The following is an 18,302-nucleotide window of genomic DNA, read 5'->3' on the forward strand; positions in this document are numbered from 1 at the left end:
AAACAACCTAAACTTTCAAAGTCCAAAGTTATTCTGTGTACAAAATTCTACACAAACTCGAGATTTTGGGTTTCAGAAAGACATTTGATGAATGGTGCTCTGATGTTTTGGAGAGAAACAAATAGAAGTTCCAGATTATCCCGCTAGTGGCATTCTGAGCGCCTCTATCCAGCTTTGGATTTTTCTCTGTGCAGATTGTGCATAATGGGCGTCACATTTGTGCATAAAAATGTGCATTATGAAAGGTCTGTAAAGTCAGCCTGGCGAGATTATTTCGACGTTCTGACGAGCTCAGGGGCTGAGTATAGACATGTTCCTCAACAGATGAGTGATAACTGCTATAAGAGATACAATACGTCTCATTTAGGTGGAGTCACTATACCTATACGAGAAGTCTGTAAACACCCAAAAGTGATTTTTCTCTGTGCAGATTGTGCATAATGGGCGTCACATTTGTGCATAAAAATGTGCATTATGAAAGGTCTGTAAAGTCAGCCCGCCCCTGGCGAGATTATTTCGACGTTCTGACGAGCTCGGGGGCTGAGTATAGACATAGTCCATCCCGAAGTACCTACCTCGAATCTATGTTCCTCAACAGATGAGTGATGACTGCTATAAGAGATACAATACGTCTCATTTAGGTGGAGTCACTATACCTATACGAGAAGTCTCTGTCTGTAAACACCCAAAAGGAACCCATCGAAATTAAAGAAAATTGTCGATTCTGGATATCGAACCCAGAACCTTCTGCATGTCAAGTAAGCGCGTTACAAATTTGTACTCGTTTTTCGATTGCAAATATTTTAATGCGTAACGGTACCTACCCAATACGTTTTGGTTTCTCGTGTTGACCGCCAGCACCTATATGGGAAGTATTGTGTCTCTGGTCGCCCACATGATGACATCGCGGTCCCTACAAAAAAAAAAAAAAAAATCTGGGGGCACGGTTACTCCGTTATAACCCAGTGCTGGTAGCGCGCTTTCTCGCCATGCAGAAGGTCCTGGGTTAGATGCCCACCATCGGCAAAAATTTGTACTCGTTTTTCGATTGCAAATATTTTAATGCGTAACGGTACCTAATACTTTTTGGTTTCTCGAGTTGACCGCCAGCACCTAAATGGGAAGTATTGTGTGAATTGTGTCTCTGGTCGCCCACAGGATGAGAGGCATACTACGAAAGAGACTACACGAGTCTAATGTAGCAGTTGTTTCATCGCTACGAAATAAAAACTGCGGTGAAACACTGATGTTTTTGTTAAAAAAAAAACTCCAACGCAAGAAAAATTGCATCGTGTGAACCCGGCTTTTAATAAATAACTTCTCTGTGTTATCACTCTCTGGTACTCTGTGGAAAACTTGCATTTTCATCTTTCATTTTTCATTTCTTTCTTTCATGTCTGACATCATTCGTCAATTTTCAGTTCTTTTAACTTTCTAGAAAAAGCTATTAGTAGATATTAATTTAAGCGATTGTGAGTGTGATTAACGTGCTTCTATTCCTTTTAACCTAAACATCATTTGAAATCGAGGGTAGCTAATCTGTACTTGCGGTTTCTTCTTCGAATCTAGAATGGAGTAATCCCTGTTAACATTTCAAAGGTAAGAAGTCACTATCTGCTATCTGAACTTGAAAGTTCGCCAGGTACATACTAAGGGTTAAAACTGAACTATATTCTACATCATTCCTTTCTCTTTCAAGTGTCAAAAGAGATTTATTTTTGATCAAACTAGCAGACAAATTCTTATCAATGTGGGGCTCCCTCCTGTGTCAGTATGAGACCTCATTGGTGTGTACTCATCAGTCACTCATCAGTCTGATATTTAAGAATGAATAATCACCATTGTATGTTCCATTACATCCTGTTTTTGAATTAGTTCAAAGTTCTGCTTATGATTGAAATGGTGAATCAAATTCCATGTTATTTCAAATCAAACTTCTGAAAACTAGTATTTACCTACTTAGGTACCTAACCATCTTATGAACTAAGTAGTACCTTCTTAGATAATATCGGCAGTAGGTACTTGGAATTTTTCATATGATTAGCCTGGAATTAGCCTAGTGTCAGGTGTAAATGGGTTATTATCAATTTTACTTATTTATTCTGTAGTTACACACAAGGAGAATGAATAATCACCATTGTATGTTCCATTACATCCTGTTTTTGAATTAGTTCAAAGTTCTGCTTATGATTGAAATGGTGAATCAAAAATTCCATGTTATTTCAAATCAAACTTCTGAAAACTAGTACCTATTTACCTACTTAGGTACCTACCTAACCATCTTATGAACTAAGTAGTACCTACCTTCTTAGATAATATCGGCAGTAGGTACTTGGAATTTTTCATATGATTAGCCTGGAAATCTAATACAGTGTCAGGTGTAAATGGGTTATTATCAATTTTACTTATTTATTCTGTAGTTACACACAAGTATTGGTCTTTTCTATGAAATGAAAATGGCTATGGAGAAAATTTCATTTAAATTATTGATACTGGCCAGTATGATATTTCCAAAATTCAAAGCCCAAAATTTCTCTGTCACTCTGCTTATTCTGCTATTAGAGGGTTATTCCATGACAATACTTCCATTTTGCACATGTTTATTTTAGGATTGCATGATGTAACACTGGAAATCTTGTTAATTTGAAGTGTGTCCTCACAGTTAGTATTTTTTACCCAACCAATCAAATCATTCATATGTAGAGTTTAGAATACTAAAAGTTTTGTAGATACAATACTTCCATTTTGCACATGTTTATTTTAGGATTGCATGATGTAACACTGGAAATCTTGTTAATTTGAAGTGTGTCCTCACAGTTTGTATTTTTTACCCAACCAATCAAATCATTCATATGTAGAGTTTAGAATACTAAAAGTTTTGTAGAGCAATACTGGATTGGTTACATTCAAGTCAATAAAATTGATATTTAACCATTAGTTCCTCAAAATTTTCTCAATGAAGGAGTATATTGATTTTTTCCCTCTATGTATTTTTCTAATTTCAGAAAAGTAACAAGTTCGGGAGCATGGGTACGAACAGTGATGGTGCAATGGCTTGGAGACATCATGTTCTCGAGTTCCCGTGGTACCATAGTCATGACAACACCTGTGAACTATCCAAGCATGCACTTTCAATGTAAGTATTTTGACATCAACAGTTTGTCCATTGTTAGATAATACTTATTCTGATACAGATACTGGTTCCCCATCATGTTAAGGTTTATTTCACATTTTATTTATTTTATGTCTCGTTTACCATTCCAGGAAAGATGAGATGTTGAAAGCTTTCAAAGAGCCAATCCAAGACCCCAATGCTATTCAGCTGTACACTAGTTTCTCAGCACTAGCTTTAAACAAACAAGTAGATGTGTTTTCCTCCACTGGTAAGTCAGAATTTTATTTATTATTATTATTATTTTTTACGGCTTTCTTTTAAGTGGCAGGGTTCTCCTAAAGGAGTTCATCCACCCAACCACTAAATTTTTCTTTCACTGTGAGCCTTTAAGATATTTCACCAGGGACATCTTGAATGCTCCTAGACTTTGTGAGTCTCTTAGTTATATCCCTCTGAAGAGAATTCCATATTCTAACTGCAGATACATGGTAAGAATTACCATATACCAATGTATCAGAATAGATTCTGATACATTTGGTCCTCAACATTATTAGATTGGTGGAATCCAAAATACTGCCTTTCCATTAGATTTCCCCCTAACCAGACTAGGTATGTAATTCATAGGTATGTTTAACCTGATTGATTTTATTTTATTCTATGTTCCCTTTTTCTTTTTATCTTAATTAATTATTATGTACTATTTTTTTTTTTTTTTTTTTGCAATTTTGCTTTTTTTTTTTAATTTTTTTTTTAAAATGGGAAGAGCGGTTAGGCCCATTAAAAAGGGACTAACCCATTTAAAAAAAAAAAAAATATGCCTGGGTCCTATGGCTTGGAATTTTCAGGATATTCAGATTATGTGCTCTGGTGCTATACTGCATTATGTTTTGCAGATAGAGCAGAGTATCCTGGAAATATTGAGGCCCTTGGGAATGTAGTATATTGTATAACAGTAGCAACATGTGTAAGTCTCGCTGAGTATCCAACCTCACCCAGTCCAGCCCGAGGTAATGTTCAGATACCCGGTCAAATTTTCTTAAATTGCAAATATACCTTACACAGGCATTCTGTGCAAGCTGATCTCCATCTGTTTTTTCCATCTGTGCAGTGCTTCCATCCAGTGCAATTTTCCATCTGATCAAGAGAAAAGTTGTTGTATGTGTATCATCAGATGTTAAGATTTGTTATGACAAGGCATGCTAGGAGTTTCACTTAGGTTGAAATCCCTGTGGGCAGGATTTGACAATTTCTGATATAACACCATGTCCTACAGTACATAAACAATTGGTTCTAATTTCTTTGTTTGCAGATGATGATCACTTCTCACTTCACTTGGATGCTTGTACCACCTATATGACAGTCATCTTGAACTATATGAAGCTGAAAGATGTCCAGCTTGTACCGAAACGTCTCCTCATTCTACCAATTAGAAAATTCTTATATGACACTTCTTTCATGTCGAGAAAAGACTCCCTTGAACTTGGCAATCTCATGAAGAGTGCTCTGGACAAAGTGTACCCCATGTCATCTGTGGAACAGGAAAAATCTTGGGAAGAAATTGGAAAGCACATGATCTATGGAGGTGAGATTATTATTCATTTCTTGACAAGATGATAAAGATTTTATATTAGTCAATTCTTACAAGACACCAGGTTGTTTCTTTTTAAAATGTAAAGTTTGTAAAATGTAAAGTGTAAAGTATTCTATTTTGTGGGAAGGAGAGCACAAGAACTAAATAAAAGGAGACACTAAAAGAGGGGTGAAAGAAGAAAGAGACACTTCTTTTACCTTGAGAAGAAAAAAAGGGGAGCTGTGGGCCTACAGAAGTATAACGTTAATTAATGTTTTTTTTTTTAATATTTGCAGATAATGAGACAGAGGAGGATTCAAAGCATGTTTCGCTTGATAAGAAAGAATTGAGGAAATTGAATAAGTCTCTTATGAAACCCAAGTACGACTTCAAATTCATGGATCACAAAGCCAGCCTAATGTGCTTCTATGGTATCAACAGAGAGAAATCACTGAAAACACCCTCTCATGACATTCATCAGGCCTCGAAAAAAGTAAGTTTTGTTTATTTTCAATGTGACTTACAGCAGATAATCAACACCTATCTGTCCTTTATGTTCCTTAAATGCCCCCATGATCTCACACCTTACTTAACTTCTGCCCTCTCATGACATTCATCAGGCCTCGAAAAAAGTAAGTTTTGTTTATTTTCAATGTGACTTACAGCAGATAATCAACACCTATCTGTTCTTTATGTTCCTTAAATGCCCCCATAATCTCACACCTTAACTTCTAACCTACCTTTGAAGCCAGCAATGACAATATTGGGATGTGATAGGAAAAATGGCCTAATGGTCAAATATCCTGACATTTGCAACATAAATAGATACAATATTGACAACTTGACACATAAAAGCCCTATTTCGACACTTTCATTTTGTGCCAGAGATATAGTATTTTTCTAGGGTCATACTGTGTCATTGTGTCAAATATCAACATGATGAACACTTTTATGATTCATCATTTTCTTCTCATTTTTTTCCTATCCTGACATTTGCAACATAAATAGATACAATATTGACAACTTGACACATAAAAGCCCTATTTCGACACTTTCATTTTGTGCCAGAGGGTCATACTGTGTCATTGTGTCAAATATCAACATGATGAACACTTTTTTTATCATTTTCTTCTCATTCTTTTTTCCAGCAACTGTTTCAAAGCAATGCCCTGTCATTCATGCTACGTTCGAACGCTGCCAGTATTTTGGCCGGAGCCTGTCTGGATTTACCTCTGCTCTCCGAATATGTGAGCAAGTTCAAGGAGGCTACCGAGAAGAAGACCTTCTCTTTTGCATCAAGTCTTAATGAAGCAAACCAGATTAAAAACAGGTGAACTTTCTTTTGTATAGCCAGTGTAGTTAGCTTGACAGGTAGGGCGCCTGCCTCGTAAGGTCGTACATATGTGCTATGTAGGTCGGAGGTTTGGTTCCCGCTTGGTGCAAACTAAAGAGATAAGGTGCTATTTCAGAACATCTGATAATTTCCCATGATGGTTCCAAATATTCTCTTGTGGCATATATCTACCTACCCAACTTACTGATCACATTTTCTATTGCTTTTTGGGGCCTACCTAACTTGTTGGTTATGTTTCCTTGTTTTCAGCTTCGCAGCATTGGCTGAGGAATTGACGTTCGTTCTCAACCTCTTCTCGACCCAAGACATTTTCGAACCCCTGTCTCTGGAAGTTATTGAGAAGTTATCCCTAGTGTCCATGGCCTGTCTGTACTGTGCGTTGAATACAGCGCAGGTCTGTTCTCTGAGTGGCGTTACAACGTTTTGGCTTTGGACACGACCGGGCCCAGGGAAACCCCCAAACTGGATGGTTTGGTAAGTCCTCTTCTTACCATTGAATAGTACATAATTCCACAGATTTATTATTATTACCAATATTATTCAGAAGAGGTGTTTGAAAGGGAGAACTGTAAGAAAGGAAGTCTTACCGCCCCGAAATGGAAGAATAAAATAAGTTTAAGCCAGCCGTTTCAAGGAAGAGCCTTAATGTCTTAGAATTAAGTTCTCTCCGGACGGAAATTGAACCCGCGACAAGGCAGGCCAGTTACCCTCCAAGTTAATCAGGTTGGCCATAATTTCAAGCTATCTAGGCTGATTAGTTGTATCCTTAGAAGATGAACCTATTTACCAGCAGTGAGATTTTTCAAACTCTTTTTCCTCTGTGTTTCGGCGTTACAACAGTGATACCCAAATCCAATTCCAACACAAACGTCAGCGGTGAGTAATAGAGACTGGTTGTATTGATTTCAGTTGAAGATAGCCAAGTAATAGTGTACCTGAGCTATTTAGAACATTCTTTGTGGCATAGACACACGTTTATTTACCACCACACTTGTGTGGCAGATATTGTGAGTGTAGTAATGAGGCTTTCATTTCATTGGTGATCATTTTAAAATTAGTTTTGATTCAAATCGTTAGATTGAATACTTAGGTATGACAAAAATTATTTATTTATAAAAACTGTGAGCCTTTATTATTTCCCTCCTTGTTCTCAGGTCTGAACGAGACTGCCGTGTCTACTCCCAACAGAGATTCAGACTCTGTGTTTGAACAACACGCCCTCACCATCGTAGAGAAATCCACCGAGCTATTCGACTGCACGTACGGTATTCTCAAGTCTTCATACAGAATCTTTCAATCTGCTATCGAGAATCATTTCTTCCTGGGCGCCTGGGTATTGTTCACTGGGCTTCACACCTGTTTGAACAAAGAAGAGAAACCCAAGTCTCCGAATAAACTAGTCCGTGGTCTGAGTCAGAAGCTTCTGCTCAATTTCAACAACTTGTTCGTGGCGCTCGCTTCCCACTCGTTGTATATCTTTGATGTCCTCGTGTCTGACGCTTCCTTCACCTACAGCTCGGAGAAGATAGCAGAGATACTCGAACAGAACAGCGATCCCTCGAAAGTGCCTTTCAGCGATGAAGTCCCCCTGTGTATTCTGGAGAAAAGTCTGAACCCGATCAACCGAATCAACATCATTCTCTCGCAGATCCCGTTCATGCAATTCCTGCTGGACTTGGCGTTCCTCTCGTACAAGAAGTCTCTGCTAGTCAAAAAACTATCCAAGTCATCTAGCTCCAGCAAACAGAATTACTACCTGGCTGAACTGTCTGATGAGAGTGTTATAGAGGAAGATGAGGACAGTGAACCTATCCTGGGACAATGGTTTGAAGAGACCATAGCCAACCTATCGGAAGATACAGGCAAGAAGAGTGGAGACGACAAGAGTAGCGGACCCAAGGAGAGAGAAAGAGATACGACGTCCAGTGGCTCTCATCTAGCTCCAGCAAACAGAATTACTACCTGGCTGAACTGTCTGATGAGAGTGTTATAGAGGAAGATGAGGACAGTGAACCTATCCTTGGACAATGGTTTGAAGAGACTATAGCCAACCTATCGGAAGATACAGGCAAGAAGAGTGGAGACGACAAGAGTAGTGGACCCAAGGAGAGAGAAAGAGATACGACGTCCAGTGGATCCAAGAAATATTTTGGAACTTACATTCACGACAAGGGAGAGCCTGTGCAGGTTAGTGTTACTCATTTTCTTATGACACTGAAAATAAGATTAGGACATTAGGAAAGCCGTTTCAAGTGTTTTAGAACTCTATCATAGGGCACTATGATGTACGAATAGTATCACTTAAAAGAATACTAGTTTGGTGAGATTGGTCCTTATAGCATGGCTCAAGTGTAACCCAATTGGGTAAATCACGCGATCTCAGTGTAATGTTATGCTCAGATGTTACTTGAAGTTCACTCCTTTTCCACAACTCAAATATTTCTGTGGGATGAAGAGGTGCCCTATTAAACTCTTAGGATCATGGAACAACTTGTCTAAGCTGACAGTCTAAATAAAACACTACTTATACATATGATCATGTCTTTCGATTCTGGAACTTACATTCACGACAAGGGAGAGCCTGTGCAGGTTAGTGTTACTCATTTTCTTATGACACTGAAAATAAGATTAGGACATTAGAAAAGCCGTTTCAAGTGTTTTAGAACTCCATCATAGCGCTATTATGTACGAATATTATCACTCAAGAGATTAGTGAGATTGGTCCTTGTAGTAAGGTGCAAGTGTAACCCAGTTGGTTAAATCACGTGATCCTAGTGTAATATTATGGTAAGATGTTAATTGAAATTCACACCTTTCCCACAACTCAAATCAATATAAACATATTATGATGTCTTTCAATTTCAGTACACCTTGTTGGCGATTCAAATCCTGAAGTCCTTGATGAAGAACTTCAGCCCCACAACTGTTCCCCTGTTGATTCAATACGAAGCGGAGTACTTCAGTAGCAACACGGCCACACTTGCAGCTTTCATCAACAGTCTGGATAGGGACTCGTGGCTTAACGAACCTGAAATGAAGGCCAACTCTTCTTCAGGTAAAACGAGTTTGCTTGTGACGTGTGTAGCTTGAAAGATGGAAAAGATAATATATCATTCTGTTTGGAAGATGACGGTGCTACGGTTAAATCGTAGAAATCGCGTCGAAAACCCCCTCAAAGTTTGGAAAAAAGGTGAAAAAGTTAATTGATCTTCATTCCACAAATTGTTTGAATAAAAAAGACCTTGATTGGATCCCTCCTTGTATTCCTGGCGTTTTAGTTTTACTCTATATATATTTATGTGTTGTTGTTTATAAAGGTATTGAGCATCCCAGTATTTTTCTACAATATTTTTCAACTTTAGTTCTTTATTTTAATTAAATTAAATCGTTTCCTTACAGGACTTTCCGATGACGAGAAAACCTCGATGGATAGTTTGGGCAGTGATGATTTCTACTTGTCCCATACGTTGAAGACCTACGTCGACTATTTGATGACCACTAGAATCATCAAGGGGAATCAAGAGGGACAATTCTTGGCCCAACTCAATGTTTTGCCGAACGACTCGGGACCTTGGCCATTGGTCAATTATCGTCGGGCTTTGTGTATCTTATTACAGGTAAGGATGTGTATCTTGTTACAGTTAAGTTTAGCCGAACGACTCGGGACCTTGGCCATTGGTCAATTATCGTCGGGCTTTGTGTATCTTATTACAGGTAAGGATGTGTATCTTGTTACAGGTAAGGATGTGTATCTTGTTACAGTTAAGATTGAGTAAAAGTACAGAAGTAGAAAAGATTAGAATATACCTACCCTGTTTATACTGCAAGAATGAGATTGAAAAGTCCCTTTACCCCCCCAGTCTAAACAAGGTCTTATGTATTTGGTACATAATAGGTGTAAATTTTATAATAAAAACCTTGCTGAAACTTAAAAAAAGGGTAAGATGTGCCATGCCTTTTCCACAAGTTTGGCCATGCCTCGGGATGAACTAGCGGGATTCCGGAGCGAAGCGACGGAATTCAGCTAGTTTTAAAATAAAAACCTTGCTGAAACTTAAAAAAAGGGGGGATAAGTTTAGTTTTTTTCCTCTCACTTTTAAGAGGTTTGATAGAGGGAACATCATATGAAGATTTCAGCCCTTAAACTCTTCCTCATTTCAACCTTTCTGTCGTGTTTTCAGTCCCTCCTATTGAAAGACAACGAGACGAAGCAAGTAGACATCTTACTCATTCTGCGTCGTGTAATCACCACACTTACCGACAACGCCCTAAACAAGTACACTTCCCAGCACGAATTGGAATATGAAGATCTCAACTTTGAGCATAGTCTGTTCCTCATTTATATTTTCCACTTGCTGGATCTGATGTACCGCAAGTCAATCTTTCTCGACCTGGCTACGAGCATTGTGAAGGTAAGTCTTACTTTTCTTGACTTATAATTTATAATAAGGAAATTGTAATCAATCAATCAAATCATGAATTTTTTTGTGGTAAACCAGAGCTTTTTCACATTTTTTTGTGGATATCACAGCATTAATCAATCAATCAATCAATCAAATCATGAATTATTTGTGATAAAGCAGAGCTTTTTCACAATTTTTGTGGATATCACAGCATTACTAAGTGCCTCCTTTGCAATCAATTCTCATATTTCAACAATCTTTTTACACTGGTAATGTCATTACTTGATTAGAGTTCACTACTGGATTAAAGTAGCTTCTCAATTGTCCTCACGAGGCTAAGTGCACCGCGAACTCCAAGCATAGAGCTGAAAAAACTTGGGACCTTCGGCAAGCCTAGTGTGATACCCACTCAGCCACGGAGGTTTAAGTATAAGTAGTGCTTTATTTAGATATTTAGACTGTCAGCTTAGAGCAAGTTGTTCCATTATACCAACAGTTTATTAGAGTACCTCTTTATTGATATACTTTTGTTTTGCTCTCCTAAAATGAACCATGCTATTTTCCAGGTTGCCCAGACTATTGACTTTGCTGTGGAGACTGTGAGTGAAGCTCAGCTCTTCTCAATCTGCCGTCTCCTGCAGTTGTTCGACTATATGCTCAAGCATTTGTACGACCCTCCTGCTCGAATTATACAATTGGTGAGTCAGAGAGTTTAATATTAAACTAACGAATCACTTTGTTATTGGTTATTGTTAGTTTACCCTGGTAAAAAGTAATGAAGAGAAGTTTTTTTTTTATGTAATAGGTATAGATTTAAATAATATAAATTGTACGCTTCGGATTTGGACTGTGAGGATGCCCAGGATAAGGCTGTTCTGGAGGAGTTTATTACGCGATGTATCACAGAGGTATGTTTTCTTTGCTAACATTTTCGTCTTCTTCACCTTTTCCTGTCGTGTTTTTCGTCACGACTTCTACAATCGTGTTTTTCGTCAGCCGTTCAATCAGCCCTAAAGTAATTGCTTTGGGCTGACATTTGGTTTTGGCTACAATTTTTTTACGAGTGGTTGCCCTTCGCACCCTTGCTATTTCTTTAGCAAGGGAAATTTCAGGCTGGTATCCTCCCTGTTCAGAGTCCCCTAGCCATTTTTTCCCAACATACATAACCTAAATCGTTCCAGTTTTTCTCTGGGCGATGTGTGGAACCTCGCCACCACCAAAGAAAGGAAGAAAAAAGATGCTAAGTTTTAGGGTCTGGTTTTTGGACCCTTGGCTAAGACTTTTTATTGATAACCGGGAAAATGTGGTTCAAATCCTAGGAGATCAATCTTTTTTTCGTCGGAAAAGAAGGGCGAAAACTTAAAAGTTAATTTTTTTTTCTTCTTTATAATATCTTTTCCAGGTCTCCGACATGGTGGCCAGTCAAGATCTCGACATGCTCTCCGACATAGTCACCCCCTCCATGAAGAACGAGCGCGAATCCCTGCTAGTCCTGCTTCGATTCCTGTCGGTCCTTATGATGCGGTCTAAGAACAAGAGTGGCAATGACACAGCCATGATGACGGCTACCAAGCTGTACAGACAGGGCTTCCTGAGTCTCAGCAAACATCAGCTGTCTGATCTACTGCGATACTGGAGAGAGTAAGTTAAATCTTATACCATAAAGAAGTACGAAGTACCTTTTTACTTTCCTTATTCTATAGGCAGGAAAGTACTGTAATCGTGTCAAGGAAAGTAATGTAATCAGGTGATTTTTTTCTCTCTCTCTCTTTTCAAAGAGGTTTGATGGAGGGAACTGTAATAGCGAAAGCCTTATCGTCCCGAAATCAAAGAGAGGATGACAGAATAAGAGAAAGCCAACCGTTCCTAGAACGAACCTCATCTGTTTAGGATAAAGTCCGCCCCGGACGAGAATCCAACCCGCAATGTAGCGACAACACCACCCCCACCACCACCCACCGTTCAGTTTCCATGGCCAAAATCGAGTCTTTTAGATATTTTACTGTAATTGACAATTCTCATGATTTTCAAATATTTACTCATATGAAAGAAGAAAAAATTTAAAAAATTACACCGCAAAAATTTTTCAGTTACGTTATGTACTTCTCGAGATTGTCACGGGGTTATTTGGCCCGTGGCGAGAGGATAAATGAAAACACTTCGATTGAGGAAATTAATGAACAGTTATTTGTTTTATTATGGGGTGATTTATTATAATGAGTAATATTTATTAAGTTAATATTAATTCAAGATGAGCTACTTGTTCATTTATTATTGAGACATTTGAACAAGATAGAATAGTATTCAAAATAGTCAAAGGTGATCCAAGACCCTGGGAGAATTAGAAGGAAAATGAAAAGTAGATCTTACCGTCAATAATAATCTGAGCGCCGGCCAAACACAGTCTGACGAGCCCTCCAGTGAGGAGCTCTCAGGTGCTGGCGAAATGGTTGATGGTTCTCCCACCACTTTGTGGTTGCTACTTCAGATCTTAGCTCACTGTATTTATTATGGTATAATGTAGTTATGCCGTCGAATGCACCAGGGCAAGGATAGGTATATCCTGTCACTACCACTCAACCCTGGTTAATGTAATCCTTTGTTTCTGCCCTCCCTCAGGAAAGAAAGCGAAGAGAAAGACACCCCGGTCAAGAACGTTCTTAAACCGCGTTCCATGCAGCCTCTGCCCGATTTCACTCCGTTCTTCTTGAAATCCTACGTCAAGAATCACACCAACGATATTTTCGAGAGCTATCCCGATTTGCTGACTGAAATTCTAGTCCGACTTACCTATCAGATCTTGAAACATACCAACGCTCACAATGCACTGGATAGTTCCAAGGTAAAGATCTGCTTTCTTTTTCTATAGAGTCTTCCCTTAAGGTCGAGTTTTACCACCGTGGATTGTCTCAGAATTGAGTTCAATCCGAAGATGGCCTGGGTATTAAGTATAGGGAAATCCTCGTTTCTCTCGGGTTGGTAAAAAATCTTAAAAAAATTAAAATAATAATATTAATAAAATAAAGCATTAGGTTCACCAAGAATCTTGAACCAGCTGTTCAGTAGCATACACCAAAAATGGAAGAGAGTCTATTACCCCGTTTAAATTCAAATTACTTCTGACTGACTGAGTGACTGACTGATGGATGGATGTACGTAAATCTATTCATAGCTCATGATTTCACGGTATTTGCTGCCTTTGTATAGAAGGTCTTTTGCAACTCTCAAATATCTTCTCCTATCCCATTATTTCAGAACTCGTGGTACTATCTCCTATGTGAGTATATGATGATTCAACACACACAGATCCGACGTCAAGTGAGAAAACTGCTCCTGTTCATTTGTAGCACGAAGGAGAAATACCGCCGCTACCGAGACTTCCACGCTCTGGAATCCCATATGAAGGTGAGAGATGTAATAAGTTAATCACACTAGGCTTGCAAACCGGAGGTCCCGGGTTCGGTGGAAGAGTGGAAAAGTTTTTTTTCGGCTCTGTGCTTGGAAAATAGGGCGCACTCAGCCTCGTGAGGACAATTGAGTAGCGACCATTGATGGCATTACCAGTGTAAAAAGATTAAAGGAAAAATGGGAATCGATTGCAAAGGAGGCACTTGTAAATCTGTGATAAAAACTGTGTTAACCACAAACAATGGTTTGATTTAATAAACATTTGGGATACCATGTCAAGTAGTAATTAATTCTAAATAAGAAGAAAACTAATGAGATCCTGAAACATGTTGATGCTTTTCCATTAATAAAGTAGTTCATTTAGTCAAGTGAAGACCTATTTTTCTTTCTTTTTTAGTAATGATTTGATAAATAAATAAGTCGCGAACTCCAAGCATAGAGCTGAAAAAACTTGGGACCTTCGGCAAGCCTAGTGTGATACCCACTCAGCCACGGAGGTATAAGTATAAGTAGTGCTTTATTTCGACTGTCAGCTTAGAGCAAGTTGTTTCATTATACCAACAGTTTAATAGAGTACCTCCTTATTGATATACTTTTGTTTTGCTCTCCTAAAATTCTCTACGGATCTCTACCAATACTCTTAGGAAGCTGCTCTCCTAAAATTTACCAACAGTTTATTAGAGTACCTCTTTATTGATATACTTTTGTTTTGCTCTCCTAAAATGAACCATGCTATTTTCCAGGTTGCCCAGACTATTGACTTTGCTGTGGAGACTGTGAGTGAAGCTCAGCTCTTCTCAATCTGCCGTCTCCTGCAGTTGTTCGACTATATGCTCAAGCATTTGTACGACCCTCCTGCTCGAATTATACAATTGGTGAGTCAGAGAGTTTAATATTAAACTAACGAATCACTTTGTTATTGGTTATTGTTAGTTTACCCTGGTAACAAGTAATGAAGAGAAGTTTTTTTATGTTATAGGTATAGATTTAAATAATAGGAATTGTAGTAATTATCAAGTTCTGCTATTATTTCTGGTTAGATTTTCAAATTACTGAGCCCAAAGTTCCATGGATTGGATGGTTTTTGAACAAGCAACCTCCGGATTAGGGGACCGCTTGATAACTAAGAACACCTACCAGTCATGTATTATAACTAGTGGGAATTTTCTTTAGTTCTTTTAGTTCTAATTTGAATTTCATCAAGCAAATAATTTGGTCTTTTTCTTCACTTCCAGATGAACGACTTTCTTCTCAATCACGACAAGATCAAAACATATCACTCTGCCACGGGTATCAATGAAGAGCTGCCTAAAGTGGAGTCCAAGTTTTACGTTTTGGCTCTGACATTCATTAGTTTGTTTTTCGCTTTACATTTGTTAAACAATGCGAGCAACTCTCGCAACTTCGCACAATCTTCTTCGTCATTTGATTCAGAATAGTCCTCTTCGTCTTGATCTTCAGTTTCAATTTCCCGTTGTTTTACAGAAGTGTGAGAAGATAGCGAGCTGTCCTCACCCCCGCTGTGATCGGTTGGGATTTTGACTTTCCGTGTGTTTTTGGTGGAAGGTTTCACTCGCCGATTGTTCATTTGGACATTGCTCATTGCGACGTTTTGGCTTTGGACACGACCGGGCCCAGGGAAACCCCCAAACTGGATGGTTTGGTAAGTCCTCTTCTTACCATTGAATAGTACATAGTTCCACAGATTTATTATTATTATTACCAATATTATTCAAAAGAGGTGTTTGAAAGGGAGAACTGTAAGAAAGGAGGTCTTACCGCCCCGAAATGGAAGAACAAAATAGGTTTAAGCCAGCCGTTTCAAGAAAGAGCCTTATCGTCTTAGAATTAAGTTCTCTCCGGACGGAAAGTGAACCCGCGACAAGGCAGGCCAGTTACCCTCCAAGTTAACCAGGTTGGCCATAATTTCAAGCTATCTAGGCTGATTAGTTGTATCCTTAGAAGATGAACCTATTTACCAGCAGTGAGATTATTCAAACTCTTTTTCCTCTGTGTTTTAGGCTTGCAGCTTTTTGCTTGGTAACAGTGCCAAAGTGCTCTACAAAGATATCATCGACTCACTTTTCTTCTTGGTCGAGGTCAATGACCTTCTCACGCCCATCATACGGGACAATGCAGCCATGAGCTCGAATCATACCATGGCTATTGAGTATTGCTTCAGTTTTGCCTGGAAGTAAGTGGATTTAGAATTTTAAGTGGAAGAGTTATTTCCTTCTTGTCAGCCCAAAGCAATCACCCTAGTTAGGGCTGATTGAGAGGCTGACGAAAAACGCCTACCCCGTCTGTACACGGGAAAAGGTGAAGGAAAAAAGAAGAAAAAGAAGATTTTCATCTTTTAGAATAGGATTTGGCCCGTACCTTTGTAGGGAATGGAAAGGCACCTAATATTTTATAATGAGAAATTGAAATAAATAAAATTGGAAGAGTTATACCTACACTTTTTATTCCTGTGACTCTTTTAGTGTGGCAGAACATCCCTAATCAGCTAATCACCGAATGAATGTACCTAAGGCTACTTCAAACTATTTTACTTGGGTGCAACAGTCCTACATACTGGACTCCGCACACAGGAATTTCGTCAGAGAAGACCCCCATTTCTGTACCTAAGGCTACTTCAAACTATTTTACTTGGGTGCAACAGTCCTACATACTGGACTCCGCACACAGGAATTTCGTCAGAGAAGACAAGACCCCCATTTTAATGTAATGTAACCAATATACTTTTATTTTCAGACTACTAATGGCGCTGCCACCTTCCATCGATCATCTGGTCGAGGTAACACGCCCCTCTTTCACACCACCTCAGAACCTGAGCACTCTCTACTACTTAATCTGGGGTGCCAGAGCCTCTCTGCCCAACTACAAGTGTTGGCTGTGTGAAATGACGCGCCGAGTGAACGAGGAATCGCATAAGGAAATGTACGCCGCGATTTTGACCCAATTTGCCACCCAGTTTAACGATCCGAAGTTCATTTTCGAGTTGTCTCGCTCGATTGTGCCCGTGTTTGACACGTTTGAGACGGACAAGTCTATCGATGCTGGTTGCTGTAAGTAGAATAGATTTTATATTATGTACTTATACTGCTAGGATGAGACTGAAAAGTCCCTTTACCCCAGCAGTCATCTGACAGATCTAGACCGTGAATGGCGGCAATAACAACAGACCTAGGTCTGTTGGACCGTTTGAGAGACCTATGAGTTTTTTCCTCCACAAACGTTCCGACTGTCCGACAGACCCAGTTCTGTTAGACGAATTGAGAATATACGTTGTGTTTTTCCTGCCCGAATAGAATAGGTATACTGCCGGAATGAGTCTGAAAAGTCCCGCAATCTAAACAAGGTAAAATAAGTATTGAAGAAGCCTTATATCCCGGTATTCTGAACAAGGTCTCTTACATTGTATGGGAAATAACATGGTACATGTTTATAGTACCTAATTTATTAGATAAATTTTATCCTAGAATCTCCTTTCAAACTAATCTCGGTCGTAATCGTTTCGATTAATACGAGGTTCAAGTTCCAAATGGTCCTACTATTTGTGATTTGTTTTTCTTTTCAGTGAATCTAATTCTGCCAACCAACACTTTCCCGCCTCTAAACAAAGTGATCTTACTGGACGGCATCTTTCATAGACTGCAAGCCTCCATGTTGTTTGTTGAGCAGATGATTGAAGTGAACAAAGTCAACAAGAGCTCCTCTAATCTGTAAGTAGCCTTTCAATCTTCTTCTTCTTCATCGCCTTTTCCAGTGTACAGACGGGATCGGCGTTTTTCGTCAGCCTCTTAATCAGCCCTAACTAAGGTGATTGCTTTGGGCTGACATTTGGTTTTGGCTACAAATTTTACGAGTGGATGCCCTTCGCACTCAACCTTTGCTATTTCTTTAGCAAGGGAAGTATTCTTTCAATACTCCAGTTTTTTTCTTCACTTATAGTTGGACAGAGAGGCTCTGACACCCCAGATTAGATAGTACCTACATAACATTCATACAAACTTGAAGCTTTGTTTGATCAATCATGCCTGCGGTGTAGTGAGCTTTGCAAAAAAAAGGGGTGTACAAACCCTTTATACAGTATACCGATCTGCTTTTACCATTAGAAGCCAGGCTGAATAATCACTTTAATATATAATATTTCGGTAAATGTAGGAGTAAGGGGAAAAAACTAGAGGAAGTGCTGCTTTCCTAGTTTCCACAGAAAACATGCCACTGTAGAGCACTTAATAAAATAGGAATTTTATTTTTCCTACACTTGACAAACTTTCCTGACGCCCCTCTAAATGTAATTTTAGGGGCTTTTGTATTATATGTAGATAACTTGGACTTTTCTTTAATATCAACTTTGTCATCGGAAACTGACTTTGATTAAGCTAGCATCTGTGTCTCTACCCATCACTATTCTGTCAGTGGAAGCAAATCCTTGTAATGAAGAGT

At 38.8% G+C, this 18,302-nt stretch overlaps 1 protein-coding gene across 1 annotated transcript in view; it reads left to right on the top strand.

Moving 5' to 3' along the window:
* The first annotated feature begins 1,380 nt into the window (after positions 1-1,380).
* LOC103525056 (E3 ubiquitin-protein ligase UBR4) overlaps positions 1,381-18,302 on the top strand; it is a 44,647-nt gene continuing 27,725 nt past the window's right edge. The window contains 23 exon segments of the mRNA XM_026820258.1: positions 1,381-1,599; positions 3,006-3,136; positions 3,265-3,383; positions 4,425-4,697; positions 4,982-5,178; positions 5,834-6,015; positions 6,289-6,448; positions 6,867-6,915; positions 7,194-7,972; positions 7,975-8,226; positions 8,905-9,094; positions 9,439-9,656; positions 10,221-10,451; positions 11,009-11,140; positions 11,845-12,083; positions 13,062-13,284; positions 13,698-13,847; positions 14,495-14,725; positions 15,086-15,179; positions 15,458-15,513; positions 15,872-16,044; positions 16,605-16,918; positions 17,431-17,575. Of these exon segments, the coding sequence (XP_026676059.1) occupies positions 3,027-3,136; positions 3,265-3,383; positions 4,425-4,697; positions 4,982-5,178; positions 5,834-6,015; positions 6,289-6,448; positions 6,867-6,915; positions 7,194-7,972; positions 7,975-8,226; positions 8,905-9,094; positions 9,439-9,656; positions 10,221-10,451; positions 11,009-11,140; positions 11,845-12,083; positions 13,062-13,284; positions 13,698-13,847; positions 14,495-14,725; positions 15,086-15,179; positions 15,458-15,513; positions 15,872-16,044; positions 16,605-16,918; positions 17,431-17,575 (4,517 nt within the window). The 5' untranslated portion in view covers positions 1,381-1,599; positions 3,006-3,026.

Source organism: Diaphorina citri, unplaced genomic scaffold, assembly GCF_000475195.1.
Source record: "Diaphorina citri unplaced genomic scaffold, Diaci psyllid genome assembly version 1.1 scaffold134, whole genome shotgun sequence".
Lineage (NCBI taxonomy): Eukaryota > Metazoa > Arthropoda > Insecta > Hemiptera > Psyllidae > Diaphorina > Diaphorina citri.